Source organism: Copidosoma floridanum, unplaced genomic scaffold, assembly GCF_036245765.1.
Source record: "Copidosoma floridanum isolate Cflo_tuat_1 unplaced genomic scaffold, Cflo_Japanese_pri ptg000027l, whole genome shotgun sequence".
Classification (NCBI taxonomy): domain Eukaryota; kingdom Metazoa; phylum Arthropoda; class Insecta; order Hymenoptera; family Encyrtidae; genus Copidosoma; species Copidosoma floridanum.
Genome location: NW_028321904.1, coordinates 3589395 through 3610534, shown reverse-complemented (window position 1 = coordinate 3610534; position 21140 = coordinate 3589395). Strand labels below are relative to the sequence as shown.

General features: G+C 30.3%; 1 protein-coding gene across 1 annotated transcript in view; it reads right to left on the bottom strand.

Annotated features, from left to right (window-relative positions):
• The window catches only part of LOC106645282 (cytosolic carboxypeptidase 6), a 486558-nt gene extending 470136 nt beyond the window's left edge, over nt 1-16422 (bottom strand). Inside the window, exons 1-2 of the mRNA XM_089595757.1 lie at nt 16410-16422; nt 12536-13052 (exon numbers count right to left, since the gene is read on the bottom strand). Of these exons, the coding sequence (XP_089451883.1) occupies nt 12536-13052; nt 16410-16422 (530 nt within the window). The remainder of the gene's footprint in view (nt 1-12535; nt 13053-16409) is intronic.
• Between the last annotated feature and the right edge of the window lie 4718 nt (nt 16423-21140).

Sequence of the window (21140 nt, the reverse complement as noted above, 5' to 3'; positions counted from 1 at the left end):
CATGCCTAGACTGATTAAAAGAGTATATTCTATAGACAAAGCATCAAAAGTGTTTGAAGGATAATATAAAAAAGTCGATGGACTATTACATGGTGCAGTTTTAACTAGATTAGGCACGGAATAAAGAAATATTGTGAATAGTATTCGTGAAAATACATGTTTCATTAAACTATTGATTGCTTAGTCCAAACTAGTACTGTCCTACTTAGACTCCTAGAGCTTCATTTATTTTAAAAGATGACCTGAGTGGGATCTGTTACTTAATATTTCAAGATAATGATAGAAAAAATACAAAGTAAACTTAATTTGATAAATGTAAATAAAACAGCAGCTATCTAATTTATTTATCTGTACGTTGTCGAACATCAAAATAGACCCATTTTATTGTATCCTGTTCACCACAGATACAAATTGTACAAAAAAAGCTTATATATAATGTCAACCCTGTCTGAGGCACGTAATACATAACCATTGTATGTATATGCTTGCATGTATTTTCTTTTATTGATTAGAAAAAATTTCAAATTCAAAAATAAAGGAATATTACAAAGTAAAAAACACCTACGAAGCCATACTTTTATGACATTGTGTGATAAACAGTATAATAATATAATTATACTTTCTATGGAATGATTTTGTGAATGAAGGTAGTGCTAGTATCCTTGAAATTATGATAGTTGGTCATACATAAGGTATTGTTGCGATAAATATTTTTATACGTAATAAATAAAAATTAAAAATTATAAGGGATATTAAATTTAAAAATAGTACTTACATCGTCAACGTTTCTAACGTTACATTCTCAGCTGTCATGAGTTCAAACACTCATTTTTAATCACGTAAATGACATCCACAATAAATATTAAAAAGAAATGCTAGAAAATAATAGAAAACCATTTACTATAATAAATTTTTATTGAAGTATGTAAAATTAATGATTAATAGATTTTCAATAAAGTATATTGCAAAAAATGGTAATGTATGCATGTTAAATAATTGAAATGAATAAAAAACTAGAGACACATTAGAACCCTTAACTGTTACTCTGTACGACTTTTAATCTTGTTAGTGAATTCATGTAGATTATATTTCATAAATTAAACAATTGGCTTGTGGTAAATCAAGTAAGAAATAAAAACTTCTTATTTTAACGTATCTAGAAATCTTAAAAAAACTGCATTGATTGTTGCCATATTTTGTGGTTGGTTTGTACGGTCACTATTTAGTCATGAATCATAAAGAAAATTGGTTCATTATTGCGAATCTTTTGAGATAACACTAATGTTAGAACTGCCACTTAGTATCAGTAGAAAGATGTGTAAGTGATTCCCTAATTCTTTGGAACTAACGTTCCCATAAGAAAAAAAAGTCTGTATACAAACTTTTTTATATTGTGTATGTCTGAACTTGGTGATATAGATATACCACAGCAATGACGATTTCTCTTACATCTTATAAAATACGGTGTGCTAAGCAGATATTGTCTACAGCTGTAGTTTTTACGTTAATCTTTCTCGCATTTCGAATTGGAATGTCCATACTTTAGGCACAGATATTGAAAATATCTGCTTCGTTTTGGTCAATAGCAATACCCGCTGCTCTGACAATTGGTCGTTTAGATTGGACTATTCATTTAAGATTAGAAATATCAATAGTATCCTTAGTACTTATTCACATCTCTAAGAATATACAAAATTTATTTTATCACTGACCATATCTATATTGTCCCAAGAATGTTTTCTAAGGATTTGACAATTTAGTGAAAAATATGATAAACCTTTTACATTGCCAGTAAAATTTAAAGTCACTTGAGTAACAGTTTCCAATTTATTTAGTGATAAAATTTTGAAATCTTCTTATAAAGATATCACAGATGGATCATGCCTTCGACGATGGTAAAACTTCAAGTTATCCTTTTTATTGACTATAAAAAGTCTTCGTATATCAGTTACTAGTGACATTGCAACATATAGTTCCTGTATTGCATGACATTTATGATATTCATAAGTGATTTATTTAAATGCAGTGCCCTGAGATTTAGAAACTGTAGTTGCACATCCACAAAGTAGTGGGAAATGATTTTTTTTCGCCACAGTAGTTTTATTATTATTCATTGGAATTGAAGACACTTTTTTTACATAGGAGCATCTTTTTCTAAAATACTGTGAGCAATATCATAAGCAGCTAATCTTCTTCCTACATTTTGTCCTGTTTTTTCATCTGAAAATTGTTACCGTACTCGAGTCACTTTTTCTTTATCATTTTATTTTAAGTAAACTAAAATTTATCTATCGCCATTAGCTAAACCATCGACAGCGTCTATGATATATGTAAGAATATAGGATTTGTTCAGTACGAAATTATTTCCTTCGGAGTTTCTTCTCTATTTATCAAAGACATCTTATACAGTTTCTTCCTTAGAAAAGTTTCTTGCTCATTGTCATGACATCTGGTGAGTACGTCGTAAGCTAATGATGTTATTTTGTCTTTACGTGTTTGTTAGACGTTATTATGACAATCTAAAACTTAAATGATTGTCTCGAAATAAATGTATCCCATAAGAACAAGACTTGTCAGCATCCTCTTTTGTAAAAAATCTTGCTTCAATCAGTGAAATATCATTATCACTAAAAACGTCACCACTGCCTTCTTTAGTGAGTAACAAAAAAATATGTGTATTTACTTACTTTATTACTAAAGTTAGTTTATAATATTTCAATTTATGCCTTAAAACTGGTCTGATCATACGTTGCTTTGGCTGTTTGTATATAGCAGTAGCTCAAACTGGAGGTAATAGACGCAAGTCACAGATCAAAACAATATCTAATGCTCTAAAATTAGTATCAAAGTTACCTGTGATTAGCTTAAATATATTGTTAAGTTAATCTAATAGTTAAGCTCTTATCATACTTATTCCGTTTATAATTAAAGCTTTAACGTATTTAAATAATGATCTGTATTATTGAGCGACTTTTGTTGTTAGCAAAAGTAGTTTTGATATAGATATTTTTAATGCTGTATTAACAGTTGTACATAACAGTTGTACTATCTATGGCAAGAGCAGCTTTTCCTATTGATGCACATGGGATATATATTCTACAGTAATCATCTGTATCACCAAGTTGATTGTATATTTCTATTATCAATTCAATAACAAAGGTTTTTCCAAGCTAGCTGGTCCAGTAAAAAATATTTGCAAAGGCAAATTATTAGCTGTTTAAACATGATTTGCAACGTGCATCAATAAATCTGTCTGTTCTCCATTAGCACATCTCATTAGTTCACAGAACGTATGAAGTTCCATAATGTTGTCTTTGTTTTTGCGATGACACCTAATTTATTAAATCTGGCCAAACGCGAATCCAAACTTAAGTCTGCATTAAGGTTGTTGTATGGTTCTTGAAATGGATTAGGTGCCGGAATGTTTTCAGCTACGTCTGTGACGTCATCTTCATTTAAATACTCATTTTCTCGGCTTATTTGGCAATATATCTCTATTGTTTTAGCAATTTCTAAATTTGATTTAAATTCTTTCCATCTATTTAGAATGAGGTTTTTGTTTTCATCGTAAATGTTAATAAATTTCAATCCATACAAAAATATCATTATGCTTATTTTTAAATGATAAATGCAAAGTAAGTGTTTCCCTTTTATAATCATTAAGATCATTACCTAAGTCATAATTTCTATATCAGACGAATCTCAGTACATTTTTCTTAATATATATTGTTCTCATTTCTTTTTGTTTTATTTTGAAATAAATTGTTCAAGTGTAACGTCCTCCAAGTCATAAGATCGTTGTTCATACTTATTAAAACAATCTTATTTTCAAATGTCAGTAAAGTCAGTGCTTAGTTCTTTAGTTTCTTTGAGCTTTTTTATAATTTTTTGACGATCAATTGGCCATACTATGATAACGCAAGCAAAATCAACAGAGCATCTTGACATGTGCTCTTTTTGTAAATATCAAGCTGCTTATTGACTTTCATTTCAACGATGCTAAACGCGTCAACGCTTATTTTTCGAGTGATTTTAACAGTATTCAACCTGGAAATTCATTTATAATGTCTGTAATCTTCCATTGTTAATGACTTATGCGTCTATTAGTTAAATTAACATATTTAACAACGTAAACAGTGCAGGAATATTCTTTAAAAATAATTTAAAAATTAATAAAAGATTTTATGATGTTAAAAACAAAAGAATTGTATGTATTATGCTGTTTTTAAGATGGTAATCAGTTCTAAAACACCTTTATTTTTTTAATTCCTGCGGTCACTGTTTTGTGATAATCACTATCGGATAAAATGCGATTCTTTCCATAAAAATCATCCATACTATCACAGTCATAGTTTTCTAAATCTATCCATATTCCGGAATATCAAGTAGCATATTGCTTAAATCTTGCTTCCTCTTTTTCATTGGAATTAAAATAACTGTTAGTCAGCAAGGCATAAGTAGTGCCATAAATCTTCATTTTTGTGGTTTATTAGCAATGATGTTTTTGTAGCACGTAAAAGTGTGTTTTTGTTTTTGAAAATCTATATTTCCAGAAGCTTGAGATTAAGGGACGGAGATCAAAGTGTCAATCATATTGATAGTTTGAACTTAACTTCTCTTACTAAGACAATTTTCTGGAGCACTTTCCATCCAAAGAAAAATATGTACATGCGGGCTTTTATAATTTCAAAATTTAATTCTTTTAAGATAGTGGACTACTACGTATTGACCAAATGGAGAATACCTTTTTGACTGGATAATACTCGTAATGACATTTACTATCTTATTTGAGTTAAGTGCACAGGTTACAGCGTTATTAATGAGTGAAATTTTTTAAATAAAACTTAACTCTTACAAGGCTTCTGCAGTAATTAGGTCACTATTGTTTGAAAATTCACACAAAGTTCGTAATAAATTAGTCCACCCTAACTCATAGGCACTCAGTGTTATAAATGTTGTTGGTCTGCCTAATTGTCTTGTGTTCACCAGTTAATCTCTTTTTCTATCTGACCAATACAGGCAGAGTAAGATATTGATCAAAGAAAAGCAAGATTAGTTTATATACAGTTGTTTATACAGTTTTCAGATTGTATTTAACCTTTGGTATTGTTTGTATCATGCCCAATGTGCTTAAACGAAACTGTAGGACAATATCGTACTCATAATCACATAATTCTTACTACAATGCAAAATTAATTACATGGGGTAACTTTTCGTCGATCAGAACGTCGAAATTCTCTGGTAGCCATCATACACGGTGTAAATTTAACACTTTCTCGAAATACGTCAAATTGTCCAGAGTAAATATCTTGAAAAGACAACTCTTTAACATGCTCGTCTAATAAAATACTTTATGGAACAATGCTATTCCCAGGAGCAATTCTAATATATTTATCTTCGTTTCAAATCAACGTTTGCTGTTGTAAAATAAGACCTTTCTCAACTGAAACAGCTTCACTGAAATCATCAATATGATTCCAAGAGTTGCCTTCCACATTGGAATTGAAGAAACTTTGATCCATACTATTGTTATAAAACAGACATAAGAGTGATTGTGTTTAGTAGTTTGACCAAAGTTTAATCGTCCTTTTCTCAACCAAACCATAGACTTAGCTAGATTTATGTATTAATTTTTTATTAATGTGTATGTAAAAACAGTATTTATCGTCAACGTTTCATGACAAAGAAGTGTACTATAGTATTAACAGATACTGGAACACTAATAACTTGACTAAAAGTACCACACTGTCCTTGTACGTGACCTAATCTTTGTATTTGAATAAATACTACCCTAGGTGAAATAATTCTTTCAGATAGAAACTAAGGTTTTGCTAATGACTGTGGCATTTTAGGGTGTTGGAAACCATTATAAATAGTTATATTTATCCTATAAGGAGCTATTTCGTTCTTATTAAGATATAATTTACAAAAAAAATATAAATTGAACCAATTAGTAGTGGTAAAGTTTTGTAAAAATGAAAATAATTTGTACGAAAATCAAATGGTAGAGAAAACTTTGTGCAACGATTTATAAATAAGAAAAAAAAGGAACCGTAACTATAATTTGGAAAAATTTTAGTATGATAAGCTAAAGCAATTTTTTAATTTCCTTAAAACCCTAACCGATTGCAAACAGAGATTGGGAAGTCAAAAGAGTTGTTCGTGAAATTTTTATTAAATTGTTGCATAGCTATACGATTTGTACGACTGATAGCATTTTTGTTACAAGATAGTAAACCATCTTTAAGGTTATCATGTAGAAAGTTTTTGTCATAGTTTTTTATTTATATCATTGAAAACGCTAGATGGAACTGTTTTCGTACAATTTCAATTAGTTTTATGCATAATACTAAAATTAATTATTACTATGAGAAGTAGGAATTTTCTTTATTTTCTTCATTCATTTGGTGAATTTAAAATTCCCAGATTACAGTTCTATTCAAGTTGATGCATGTTTTTTATGGTATCCTAAAAAATATAATTATTAATGGGACTGTGAGAAACAGTAACAAGGGATTAAATTTATTTGAATAGGTCCGCTTTTAACCAAATCAGAAAAATTTAAATGACAAGATATTAAAATCGTCTAAGTCTATGTGACTTTAATGACAGGTATAGTCACAGTGTAGGATAGTTAACATTTTCCTTACGGAGAAAAGTATACAATGAGTCATATTCACAAAAATAAAAAAATTAAAAAAAATCAAAAAGAAAAAATCTGTTAACATAATATTAATTAATATAAAGTACATAGTTATTTTAAATTTCAATAATACAAGTCAAAAAAATTTGTAAATCAATGTCAAACTACTATCGATAAGGTGTCTGTAATAAAATGAATTTTATTTTTATTTTTGAATAACAAGTAGAAATCGAGTTTTTTTTATGAAAGCAATGTATATATATAAACTTATTCAGAGAAAAGATAAATGGTTTAAGCTTTGTTTATCTTATAGGGTGAACAAAAACTGGAATTACTTGATGTTAAGTAAGAATGAGAAAAATATCTTCCTCTAATGAGGATCGAACACATGACCTCCTGTTTACTTGACAATTGCTCTATCTCCTGAACTACAACGGAGCCATACATTTACTTCCACCGAAAGTATATAAGTTCCCGTTCCTTACTTTTTGAGCTTTTTTACCTCAAGCTCGTTTCTAGTAGGTATATTAAAAAATTATTTTAATGCTTTTAAATAAATTGGAAATTATTTCCACTCTCTTCTATTTTATGCTATTTTCTTCAATTTTTATAGTAAAAGTATAAAGCCAACTCGGGTCATTAATGTTAAGGTGACGGTGGTACCTCAGTCTCCCCTATACGAAGCCACCAAGATTCATTCGCTTATTATTCACAATTTCCAGTGCAGCATTTATTTTTAGAGTTTGAAATTTATAATTTAACGTGAAATTTTATTAAGCCGTGAAAAAACAAGGACTTCCACAATTTCATTTGACTTTTGAACTGTCGACATTTAAATAGGTGACACTAAATAAACAACAAAACAAATAAAAAACCTACATCCGTTTAGGAAAAAAAAGTTTGGGGGCGTAAAACATCAGGGAAATGGTCATGGGGGTAACTGATCATGCGGGGGAATGGGCATTTGCGGAATTGGTTATTTGGGAGAATAGTCTTTCCAGTATTGGTATTCGGGAAAATGGTAGGGAATCTGCGTTAGTTATATTAGACTGTGCAAATGACCTTCACTTATGTTAGCATTAAACTATTTTAAGAAAAATATATTATAATACTGTAAGCATTTTTTTCTATCCTTTATAATAAGTCATCAGTTAACATACTAAAGCTATCTTCTTAACGATGGATAATGGCTTACATTTTTTTTGGTTACAATTATACTTGCTTTTAAAGCATATTGTAGTCACGACTACTAACAGATCTTGATGCAGGAACAACGAAAATATAAACTACCAACAAATTCAGGAGCTTAGCATAATTGTTCTTTAGCTTCACAAGAAAATTCGGAAATTAGGTACGAGCTTAACAGTGTGGGGATATCTGGCTCTAATCCACGTAAGACTCTGAACGGCTTATTTAATAGTCAGTATCTAAAATTTGTAAGTCGTTCAAATAACCATTATCTTGCAAGAGTAGTCATGTAGTTGTGGTCAAATAAACTGTAAAGAAGTTCTAAAAAAATGATACTGGAAAGTACTGTGAATTTCTTGAGCCATAAAATAGTTGTTAGCCATGGGCTGCTGACTTGCACTTTCTCACGTTGTAACAAAAAAAAGCTGTTTGATAAATATGTGAATAGTTATCACTAAAAAAAGTATAGAATCAAAAATGTTTTTTTCCAATCTCAATACTTTGTTCCCAGAGCACCAATATCCTGAAGCCTCATCTGTTTGTTTTTTAGTGCCACAATAAAGACAAATATACATTATTCAACCTGTTTTAAAAAGCTGGAAGATTAAAGTAAATACTATCAGGGTTATATGAAAAAGTGATCTCTAATCTAGTGGATTCTTTAATCTCCAATTTAAATGCTCATATTTTAATCTCAATGTATGTTCTGCATCAGTTTCCTGACTCATAAAACTGTGTACAATAAAAGCGTTTTAAGTTTGTCTTCTAATTCAACCATCTAGTAACTTATATGAACAAGTTACCGGCAAACGTGACTGCCTTGATACCTAAGGGTAATTTTCTCTGGCATGCTGTTGTAGTTTCAGACTAATCAAGAGAAAAATCTAAAAAATCACAATGCTTTTAAGCCTTGGAGCTAGTTTTAGTGCTCTTTCCTAATGTCCCCTGGTGATACGCTGTAGACGATGTCCTAGGCACGTTTTTTCGCAGAGCTCATTCTCAGCCTCTTGAAGACTGTCCCGTTTCCTCAAATTTATTTCTCCTTTAAAGCTTTACCCAGTGATAGATTTACCCAGCGCAGACCTTAGAGAGAATTAGTAATAACTGGTTCAATTCTTAGAGGTTAGAGGATAATGTAGGGTCATCAATAGCTAGGGTGCCCAGCTGTGTGGCACAAAACTTCACTCACAATATCTGCCAGTTAACGACTGACATGGTTTAAAAGTGGCTGGCTTTATACAGTCTATTAGTAGGTAAATTGTTGTTGGGGATAGTGGTGAAAATATATATATGGGGTGAGGTAGTTTTACATTAGATTGTCTCCAAAATAACCAATGAGATTGATGGTGATTAAGTGGACGTAAGAAAAGAAAGAAAAGAGGCAGTGGTGATACTTTCTGTCATTTCTTATGGATGTTCTTAACAATGGAGAGCCAGCAGGTAGCTTGAGTCTTAAGAAGGTATGCCGCTGGCCGATGAATATTTCGTCTTCAAGTTGTTCCTAGGATAACCAACTACTTACCGTCGGTCGCAGAAGTGGATCCGGAGAATGCCTCTTTCATGGGTATTCCGTTGGGACGAACCACTGAGAAGCAGGCTGATAAGACTTCTAGCTGATGTAGCTGACTGAACTTCTCAAAATTTTTATCTTTGGCTTGCTGTTGTAGCAAAAGGTGCTCTGGTAGCACCTGATTGGTTAGAATAATGTATTTAAAGCCCTGAAATGTTAGAGCAGATTGTACTCCAGCTGAACGTCTCCTTTCATATTATCATAGACGTTAGCATTTAGAATGCCTACTTTTCCTTGGAACACCGTTATTTTCACAGTTATAGTAGACTTCAACGTTAGTCACTTGTCTATTAGAGAAGACTATCATTGGTAGCCACAATACCCAGCTGCAAGACTAATAATTTTTTTTTGATGTACCACTGGTGAACGACTTTAGTAATCGACGGTTATTTTAGGGATATTATAATCAAGCCTCTTTGATTCAATTGCTGGTGGCTTCGATTTTACTTTGATGCCACCAAGTGAAAACTGTTGAACTTAAGTCAAAACTAGCGTATTTTTGAAAATTCAGAGCTTACTTATTGCTATTGTTGTTAATTTTTCTCGATAAGAACTATTCAAAAACCATCTTGGATTTGTTAAAAATTAGTATGCAAAATCTCAGCAAGATAAGTTAAGTAGTTTTCACACTTGACGATTACAATGTTTCTTGGGACTTTGCTTTACATGTTAGTAAGATATTTGACAGTAGAGTGCTTCAACCGTACATAGCGTTTTATAAAAATATTATTTCTATTCTTAACAGTTCTCAACACTCCAACTGGGATTAAATTCACGTTGAGCAGTGCAGAGTTGAGAGTTTAGTACCTGCATATATCCTCTTGATACAAAAGCGATCAAGCTGGCCACATTATCATAAACTTTAAACCTATTGTCAAATACTTGAATATTTTAATATTAAAGAGTCTTGAAAGTATTTTGTCTATTCTATTTTTTGCCTACTTCTTGAACCAATTCTTCCATTCCATACGATCTCTTAACTTGCAAACAGTACCTGTGATCATACATCAATAAAATTAGTCTTTTATACTAAAATTACTAAAAAAATCCAAGCCACTCGTAAATGCTTTTTTTATCTCATGCTCAAGTAATTGACTAGTATTTTTTTTTATAAACAAATAGTTATGACCGTATTATTTGCCAAAGTAATGAGCCACCAATCGCAAGTCTCACTAAAACTTTTAATTATTTGAGTGTCTATCACCACTTATTAATCAAGCCTCTATACAAAAAATAAATTTTTATTGAGGAATTTTATTCTGAAGAAATTTGTATATTTTTATTACGTGTTTTGTAACATAACTCAGTCATAGTTTTGTAAAGACACTGTTCATAATAACAATAATTTTATAGTGCCCTTACTAAGAAAAAATGTAAGGTTTCAAGACCTTACTCGCTTTTTGTGCAAATATTTGTGGTTGACAAAATTTTTCTAACCATAAAAAATGTACTATACCACCAATATGCTACATACTTCTAGATATTATATTTTAATCTGCATTTTTGCGTAAAATTACTAATTTTAGTATGTATAAAATAAACTCATTAGTATGAAAAAGTAAGTATCATAATTTTAGTAATACTAAATGTTATGTTAACTTAGTTTTAGTACATAATTACAGAAAACTTCATGATTAAAAACTGTATTAACTTTTCATGTAAAATTTTTCAAATATTTAAACAAGTAAGTGTCCATTAGGGAATTATTATTAGTATTCCCTTGTAGAGAAGAACAGGTTTTTTAGAGAAATTAGTACAGATAATATGTACAGAATAATTTAACACATTTAATTATTAGCTTTTTCATCCCCACAAAGTATAAGCTGTAATAAATTGTTTTTTTTTTAACTTTCTACTTTCAATAAGTATGTTTCTTATGAGTTTATTGATCTAATTAACAGTAACGAAAAGCTCGTTGTTCATTTGCACACAATGTACTGCATTTACTTAAGACTTAAGAAAACAATTTTTGAGACGTTCTAAAAAAATTAAGGTAACCAATCAATAATCCTACAGATAAATGTGCTTTTTTATGACAGTTAAAAAAATCATTAAGCAAACACAACAATAATCACAAAGTAGGGGCAAAAGACAGTAAAATGATGATTGCTACTTCTTGTGAAGGTTGTTAAACATCTCTCTTAGAACCATTACAAACTTTCAAGTCCAACATACCACTAGCTAGGCATCTATATCAAAGTTTTAACTACGACTTTTATTATTTTCTGATTGCTGAACGTTATAAAAGCTATATAATTTATGTCAGAGAATCTCTGTCAATAGTTCTGATCATCACAAAAAAATTATAGGACCAAAATATAAACCAATGTCAGATTATATGAAGACAGTGATGGATTATAAACAAAAGAAAATAAAAATCTAAGTGACTGTGTCTATTTAATTAATAGCAAATGTAAGAGTAAAACTGGTTGCTCGACACTCAAAAATTAAAGGTTATAAAACTATAGTTTCTAACTTATGTATAGTTTTGGAAGCTCAAATATCCCACAGCATATTATCTCTTACTTTTCATGTTATACAAGGACTAACATAAGATTCAAGATGATTTTAGCTAGCAATACTTAATTTGACATATTTTACAATGACATCTCAGTATACAGTTAAACTTTAAAATATCATCACATATTGTAACTAAAAACGCGGTATCATGAGACTTAAATGCAAATAATTAACAATTTATTCAAATTTTTCTTAGAAAAAGGCCAGATCTTTTAAATCTTATTTATATTTAGATGTAAATGTATGGAAAAAAAATTTGGTACGTAACAATCGTAAAAAGCTAAGATGTCAGCTTATATAAGTTATGAATGTCAATTATAGTATTAGCATAAGAAATTATTCTGTTACTTTAGCCGTTGAATAAAAGATTTCTTATTCTTACTCAGTAATTGCTAACTTAAAGTAGTTTTTTCAGAAGATCCTAAAAGCACACTTTTGATGTATCATTTTGAATACAGTTATAAGTACAGCTTTTTATCATTTTGGAACTTAAATATGTTCTTACTCATATTTTTAGCATACTTTGGTAAAAACTAATAGCTAACAATTAGTGTTGAGTTTATAGAGTTTTTTAGTTTTTTAAAATAATGATACTGCAAGATCCAATTATTTACCTTGCTTTCAGATTATCCAAATAAACTAAGTGCCTTGTGTAGGAGTATGGATAACTCAGCGCAAAGTGATATAAATCATCTTCACGATCAAATAAAAATGTAAAGCTCATAATATAATGATCCTGGTGAATATTAGATTTGTAATAAAAAACTTGCGTTGAAGGTAGCCGTTGCCACTTGGGTCGAGTGGAGCTTTTTACCAGAGGTGTCATGCCACATCGAAAAAGATTACTTTTTTTTGAGATATTAACAATGTTGAAGACTACTCGCTGCTCCACGCACACATTATCGACTGTGAAATTAAACCAGTAACGTAATCTTGGACCACACGTATCAGGTCTTACAAATAAATCGTATTCAAACTCTGAAATAAGATCAACCCGTCCCAGATTGCCTGTTTCAAATGATGCATCAAAACATAGATGTCCTCTTTTTGCTTTTCCGCTGTGATCAGAAGGCCTAATGATAAGTCTGTTAACATTTCCATATCCTCCTTCGATGTCACTTTCTTCACTATCTAGTAAACAAAAATAGAAATCAGTTTAATCAGCAAAATGCCAAAAAAAGAATCGAATAGTTTTCATAGATATTTATGTTACCTATGTTTTTAATTTTTCGTAGGAAGACAATTGCAAGAGTAGAAACTTATGTTTACCAAAATCCTTAAAATAAATGTGTTTTACTATCAGAAACTTTTTTAACTAATTGTTATAAGATATTCTCCTAATAACAATGACACTTTATCAGCAATTAAGACTAAAGATCTGTCTCCTTACTTTTCTTTTGCTGCTCCTTGTTTGAGTTTCTATTGCGGAGATAGCCACCAAACTCAGCAATGCTATAAACCAAGGGTTCTTGTGTAAAAGCATAAAGTGGATTAGTTCCTTTGCCTATGCAAAAAGTCTGACAAACTTGGGTTCAAGACACACTGTCAAGAAACTATTTTTTAATCTTTATTACTATTTATTGTATAAAATTTATTTTTTTATTTACTTAAATGCTTCAAAATAACATTAAAGGTCTATTTAAATTTTTATTAATGCATACGTATTGAATAATGAAGCCGTTACTTTATTAATCTAATTTTACACAACCTCGTAGTACGTTTGTTTAAGAAAAAAAAAAATAATTTTCTCATAACTTACATTAAATGCGCTTTTACGATCTATGCTAAGGACTCCCCTGTCGTATAGCTACTAGGATCTACGATTCAATTTAATATGATCTGAAAACAAGTTCAAAATTTTTTCAAGTAATTTATTTTTTCATTGCTATCAAGGTAATCAATGCCTTTTTTTCAGTACTGTTTTTGAGAAAATGTGTTATTACTTATGCATAAATTTTTAATTGACGCTTAACATGTAATTACTATTGAATACTTTAAGATTAAAAGTCCTATAAAAAAAATAATGAAACCAGTTTTTGCTTATTACGCTACAAAAATAAGCTCTAGTTACATGACAATCAATCTTACATAAAAAAGGTATTACGAAGTTAAAAAAGGAATCCGCAATATCTGACATATGAGAATAGAAAGTGTTATTGTTTGACTACTACTTAAAATTTTTTTTTTCCTTAATAGTTTCCAATAAAGGCCATGTTCATTAGTAATAATTTCCAGTGAATCATTTGTTTGGATCCCATACACACGTACACCCACACACACGCACGCGTACGCACATGAGTCATTCTACTGAAAATGGCATATTTTATGTCCCAGTCGATTACAAAGCTGTTTGAGGAGATAGTAAACTAGAAATTTTCCTTATTATTCAAGGGATATTAACTTCTAAGGGTAAAATAAAATTCAGACGATAAAAAAATGTTTCTTTGGTTTTAGATACAGAAAAAGGGCTGAAATAGTGTTACAGGATCATGTCTCATTCGAAAATTTGCAGTTTTGACGACACCTGAAATCAAAACATGGAGATTTTAATGTTTCTACGGTATAGAGTCTTAAACTAACTAACGCAAACAACATTTTAACGTATTTTAGATAGTCAAAAAAAATTGTATTCAAGAGTTGGCTGCTGTTGAAGTTGTGGGGCCAAAATCTTATAAATTTAAAATTTCAACGGAAAACACTCTCACAGCCGCACGCAATGGAATATGGGTATTCCAATAAGGGCGTTTTGTATTTTACAAAAGTTGAGGATGTTGCTGAAAATTTTTTCAATTTTTCCTCTCCATTAAGCCAGTTCTACAGGCTTGAGAATTCGAAGATTGCGTCTCCCCAAAATAAAAACTTAAAGCCCGTAACGCTACAGAATGTTATGTAACTTTTTGAAGCGTTCGGTTATCGACTGGGGAGATGATGGGTTAAAATAAAGCTTCTTTTGATCTAATATAAGTGCAGTGGCAAAGCTCAACTTGTGTTTGGTGCGATTCAATCTCGATTTTTCAACAATTTTATAAGAGCTCGTAACGCTCCTTTTTTTGCTTGCTTTGCCCATAATGCTGTCCCGTAACGATACAAAACCCATTGTATCTTCACTGAGTCTTAGCTTGTCAGCTGGAATAGTATAGTACATAATATTAGGGACACTGTACATCGTACAAGACAAGAATAAAGTTAAATATTTACTGTGAGTGGTATCATCATAATTTTAAGATGATTTTTCGAGCCCGTAGCGTTTTTTCTTCTTATGAATAGCATCATACCTTTGTGCACTGTCTTATTATTGACTTGGATAACGTAATTTATAATAGGAGGGACACAGTACATCGTACAAGTACGAAAATACAGATAAATTTTTACTGTGAGCTGTAAAATCATAATCTTAAGAAGATAATTCCAACCCATAAAGCGAATATTTAAAAAAAATACATTAAAGAAAATTTTTCTAAATTTTTTCGTGTAGATCTAGCAGAGCTCAAAAAATTTTAGCTTATTTTGGTCATGGACAATACAAAACTTGGTTTTGAAAAATTAAAAACCCGTTTTAAGTGTTTGTCCATTCCAGCCCTCAACATATGCCATTTTTAGTAGAATGACTCATGTATATATGTATATATATATATACGTTAGTGGAGCTACATCCCCTGCACGCTCCACGCACTTACCCACCAATTTTAAACGAGTTAAGTATTTTGTTTTAGCAGTTTGCTTTCTGAAGTTATATATATATATATACATATATATATATATATATGGGTCATTCTACTAAAAATGGCATATGTCAAGAGCTGGAATGGACAAACAACTTAACAAGGATTCTGTAATTTTTTTAACTTGGTGCAGATCTAGCAGAGCTCAAAAAATTTTAGCTTATTTTGGTCATGGAAAATACAAAACTTGGTTTTGAAAAATTAAAAACCCATTTTAAGTGTTTGTCCATTCCAGCCCTCGACATATGCCATTTTTAGTAGAATGACCCATGTATATATGTATATATATATATGTTAGTGGAGCTCCATCCCCTGCACGCTCCACGCACTTACCTACCAATTTTCAAACGAGTTAAATATTTCATTTTTGCAGTTTGCTTTCTGAAGTTAAGACAATTACAGAATCCTTGTAAAGTAGTTTAGGAGTCCAAACAAAAGTAGTGTCAATTAAATAAATACGTTTTTATAAATTTATAAGACCAGATTTTGCCTCATTTCTCATCACAAAAAATATCCAAGAAGATAAAATTTAAAAAACACTGTTAATTATTTTATTGATTATATAATGTTTCTGAAAAAAAGTCTAATAGGTTCTTTTTACTATATTTTAACATCCAAATATCTAGCTAGGCCTAATATTTGGTACAGATAAGAATATTCGAAGAAGTAAGAAAAATAAAATGTAATGGTTATACCGTTTGGCTGTAATGTACGTTCAATAGTTAGTTAACGTTGACAGTAGCACTACCCAATCATGTGGCATTACCATGATTACCCATTGTAATTATACCAAAAGCAGATGCTCGAAGGTGTCAAGGTGGTTGAAAAACAACACTGCCGCAAATTGTGCCAGTATTTATAACCCTCACGATTTATGAAAACCCGTCAAAATTTAGTTATTTTTCATCATATTAGAGAGTTGTATGGATATTAAAATAGTGCTATTTAATAAATTCCATGGCTCGACTTTCAACTAAACCAATGGATACCAAATGAAACGATGTCACAGCAAAGTGCCATTTGTGTCAAGATTGAAATTGATTTTCTACCCAAAAACTGACATTTAGAAAAATGGACCCCCACATACTAGCAGTACCAGCCACAATGTTGCAAACTGGGTTTTAACAAATATTTACAACAAAAATCGAAATGTAAGGCAATTTCAGACGTACTAACGAGAAGATAATAATTTTTTCTGCATCGATGATAACGATAAAAGTCCTTGATTAAATAAAAAAAACAAAAATGTATAAAAAATTTCTCTAAACCTTTCACTTACCAAACAACACTAAAAAAAAGGGGTATCCTAAATACAAAGGAAGAAAAAACATTTACAAAAATTACATTTACAAAAAAAATAAAAACTAACTTCCAGTTGATAATTTAATGGCTGTGCCATATAATTAATTTTGGTTAATAAAATATAAATGCCATATTTATATTTAATATTGTTCATCTATGCAAAGTATTCGGTACATATATGTCAATATTCACAAAGGTAATAATAGATCATTTTTAGGAATAACGAGGGTTAGTGATGAGAATAAATAACTTTTGGATGATATTAAAAATTTGTTAATGGTAGAAAATACAATAGAAAAGTTGTAAGCCCTACTCACAGTATGGCTTGAATTTAAAAAAATTAATGATTACACAAAATTATTAAAACATGTTCATATACCAAGGTAATACATTTTTAATAACCAACTCAAAATTCAACAAAAACAAAAACATACAAAATTAAATATATTAATAGGAAGATTAAGCACAGTGTCTCCTAAAGATAATAAAAGGTTTTTATATATTGATACTAAATAAAATGAACGGAGCAACATCGTTAAAAAACTTTTAATAAGATAATATATCCAAGATTAAAAGACACTGCAATAGGTTTAATAGAACACCATAGAAAAATAAATTATATTTTTAAACAAGCCAGTATTGTTGTGTTACCATATCAGTAACGGCAATATTTTGCCTGGTTTCTAATTGCAGAAAACATCTAAGAAGATGAAATTTGGAAAATATAAAAAAACTATTTTATGAATGATTTTATAAACAAAAGTCAAAATCGCGCACTTCAACATACAAGTTAAATCTTACAATTAAATGAAAAATTATGTCAAAATTTCAGTTTGCCCACTTCAACAAAAATTGATATAAAAGAAAACAGTACCTTAAAAAAAATTACTTTTTGTACACAAATTTTAAATTTAATATTTGAAAAGTTAGAGGTAAATTACGTCAGTAGGGCACAAAGAACAAATATGAGCAACTGAGGCCGTAGGCACACTTTGCGCCCGGTAGGTCACTTTGGGCTCTAGGAAAGAAAAAAGCTTTAGATGGCTAAGGAGGTTTACAAAAACAAACCCATAGAAAAAATAATTTATTGTCTCATTTTGCGTGGAAAAAATGTTATCTATGGCAGGGGCTGATATAGCATGACTATTACCAGTCATAAAACATTTTGATTACCATTAGACTTAAACTATGTAAGAATTTTGTTCTTGGAATTAAAACCTGGAAAAAAAATTGGAAGAAGATGATTGAATTGTAGGGGACAAAGCTTATAATTATAATATAGTGTCATGTTCTTGTACGTATTTAATAATGCAATTGAAAAGCTTTTCAGAAATTTAAGAAAAACAATAACTAGAATGTCATAGCACTACCTCAACAATGGTGTAAAAATATGCTTATGTGCTAGAAGTTAAAGACTTTTTAAGACTGTAAGAAGAGCTGAGATAGAAGGTGCAAATTGTAATATAATCCAAAACAACATGAAAACCGATATTACCTTATTTACAGATGCGGCTGAAGGGTGACTGGAGGGAGTTCTTTAAAATTATTTTGGATAATCTGGTTTTTGGATTATAAAGTTATGAGGGGGGGGGATAAAGAGGGACTAAATGGAAGTTCAACCTAATGTAAATTAGATATAGACTGCCAGTATGGAAATGTGCTAGTAAACTATACATCTAAAATAATTGTTAATTTTGAATCAAAAATAATGACGTAGATCGACGGAGAAGTGACAATTATCCGTTTAAAAATTGCAAAAGGGCTAAGAAGTTTTTTTTAAATATGTAAGAACACCTAGGTAGGGGTGTGAGTAGGGTAGGGGTGTGATGAATAATTAAACTTAAAATAACATAATGACTTATATAATTTTACTTTATTCAGAGATGCTGCTCATGGAAAGCTGAGAAGAGTTTTTTTAAATTGTAAGGTAGGCTTATTTAGTTATCTGATTATAGGGTTATAAGATTATAAGGAGGGCTATAGGGATTGGAGTGGGGCTAAACAAAAATTTAATATATATATTAAAAACTGATAAAATTTTACCTTATTTAGAAGGTTGCTGAAGGAATAGAGGAGGGGCTGAGAGAGGGCTCATAAAAGTCAAGCAAAGGAAATGGGAAGGAACGGTTGAGAAGGTGCCTAACTAAAAATTTAACCTTATCCAAATTACGTAAGAACTGTAAGAATTACATCTTACTTAGAGGGGTGATAAGGAGGGCTTAGGGGTGGCCAAGATTGAGGGTAAAAGGGGTTTGTGTGAAATGACCCTTAAAAATCACTTCATAATATAAAAATAGATCTATATGTTTATATATATGTGTATATATATTTATATAAAAACAATATTAATAATAATAATGATGATTAATTCATAAATATTTAATTAAATAATTAATATATGAAAAACAATAATATATAAGAATTTAAAATTTTTCTATATTATAGATATTTTATATTTAATTCCTTTTTTTAAACAAATAAATATTTAATCAATATAAATTTAAGATATAAAAATATTTATTTATAATTATATATTTTTTTTCCATGGATACATATTTATTTACGAATAAATTTATATATATGTATACATATATATATGTATATACTATTTAAGGTAAAAGAATAAAATCAGATTTTAAAAAAAATGTTATAATTGTAAATTCATCTGAACTTGTTAAAATGACTAAAATTTAATTCTTAAACTTATTTATAATTAATAGATTAACTTACTATTATAATAATAATAATATAAGTAATGTTACACTCAATTTACTAAGATATAAAATTTTAATAAAAAGAATTAAATACTTTTATTTATAAATATAACTATAAAATTATTATATAAAATATTAAACAAATGTAATTAATAAATTATAACCTAAAATTCCAAAATATGTTGTCAATGTCTCCGTATAAAATACTCCCAGGTAGCCAATGTCGAGGCAGGATTTTGTTAGTAAATATTTGTTTAATGAAAAAATGGTTGAGTGTATACTGCAAAAAATTGATCATTCCTCTTACAAGGTATGTCGTCAATGTCTCCTTTTAAAATATTCCCAGGTAGCCAACGTCAGGGCAGGATTCTATCTCAAAATATTTGTTAATTGAAGAAATTGTAAAGTATATACTGCAAAAAATTAATCATTCCTTATATATATGTGTAAGTGTGTGTGTGTGTGTGTAAATATGAGCGTGTGGTGGCTCAGTCAGCTTGTTCGTGGGACGGTACGCAGGAGCCTGTGGGATCGTTTTCTGGCCAGTGTGACTCTCTCAAGCAAGTACCTCTGTGAATTTCCACATGTGCTCTTTCACCACACAATGCTCCTCGTAAAGTTGTGGGTGACCTTTTTGCTGCAAAACCACTTACCACTTAGATCCTTCGTTCTCAAGGTGTTCTAAGTAACATGATCACCGTAATCATTTGAAACTACTGTATCTGATATTGCAAACTGTGTAACCAATAATGTCATATGTAACCAATAATGTCATATGTAACCAAGGGTATGCGCACTAGCTTACAACAAATCCCAATAATAAATTTACTACGTAAGTAAGTACTTAATAATTTAGAAAAAAAGCATGTATATATATATATATATATACTAGTGGGGCTAACACCCCCCTGCGCACTTCACGCGCTAACCCCCTACGAACAGATTAAGTAAACAAAATAACGACATTTCTAAGGATCAGATGGGTTAAAATGACACACAAAATATCACAACATTAAGCGTACAAAATGAATTTTTGTTTTGAAAGCTCAATTGTGTTTGTCTATTTAATTATACCTCCTCCTAAATTCTGTCCTAAACTTAATAAAGTCCTCAAGTAATCAAGAATTTTATAGTTGGGTAAAGTAGACATGGACCAGAAAGAGATTTAAAATGTGATAGTTCAATCAAGTTAAACAAATATTGGTACTTTAGAGACAAATAGTGAGTAAGGGGAAGCGAATAGACAAAGAGAGACCTATGATCAGTGACTTAAAAAAACCCTCAAAACGAGGTACGACTTAGGTACTAAATTGCGTATGTTTTTTCACATTTATAATGGTAAAACATTAAATAAATAAGTATTTTATCAGGGGGGAAGGTGGAAGTGGCGGAGAGGAGGGGGAGGTAGTGGGGCAGCGAGGGGGAGCTGAGGGGGAGCAGGGGGAAGTGCGGGAACCGGGAGGGCTGTTACTCACTTTTGT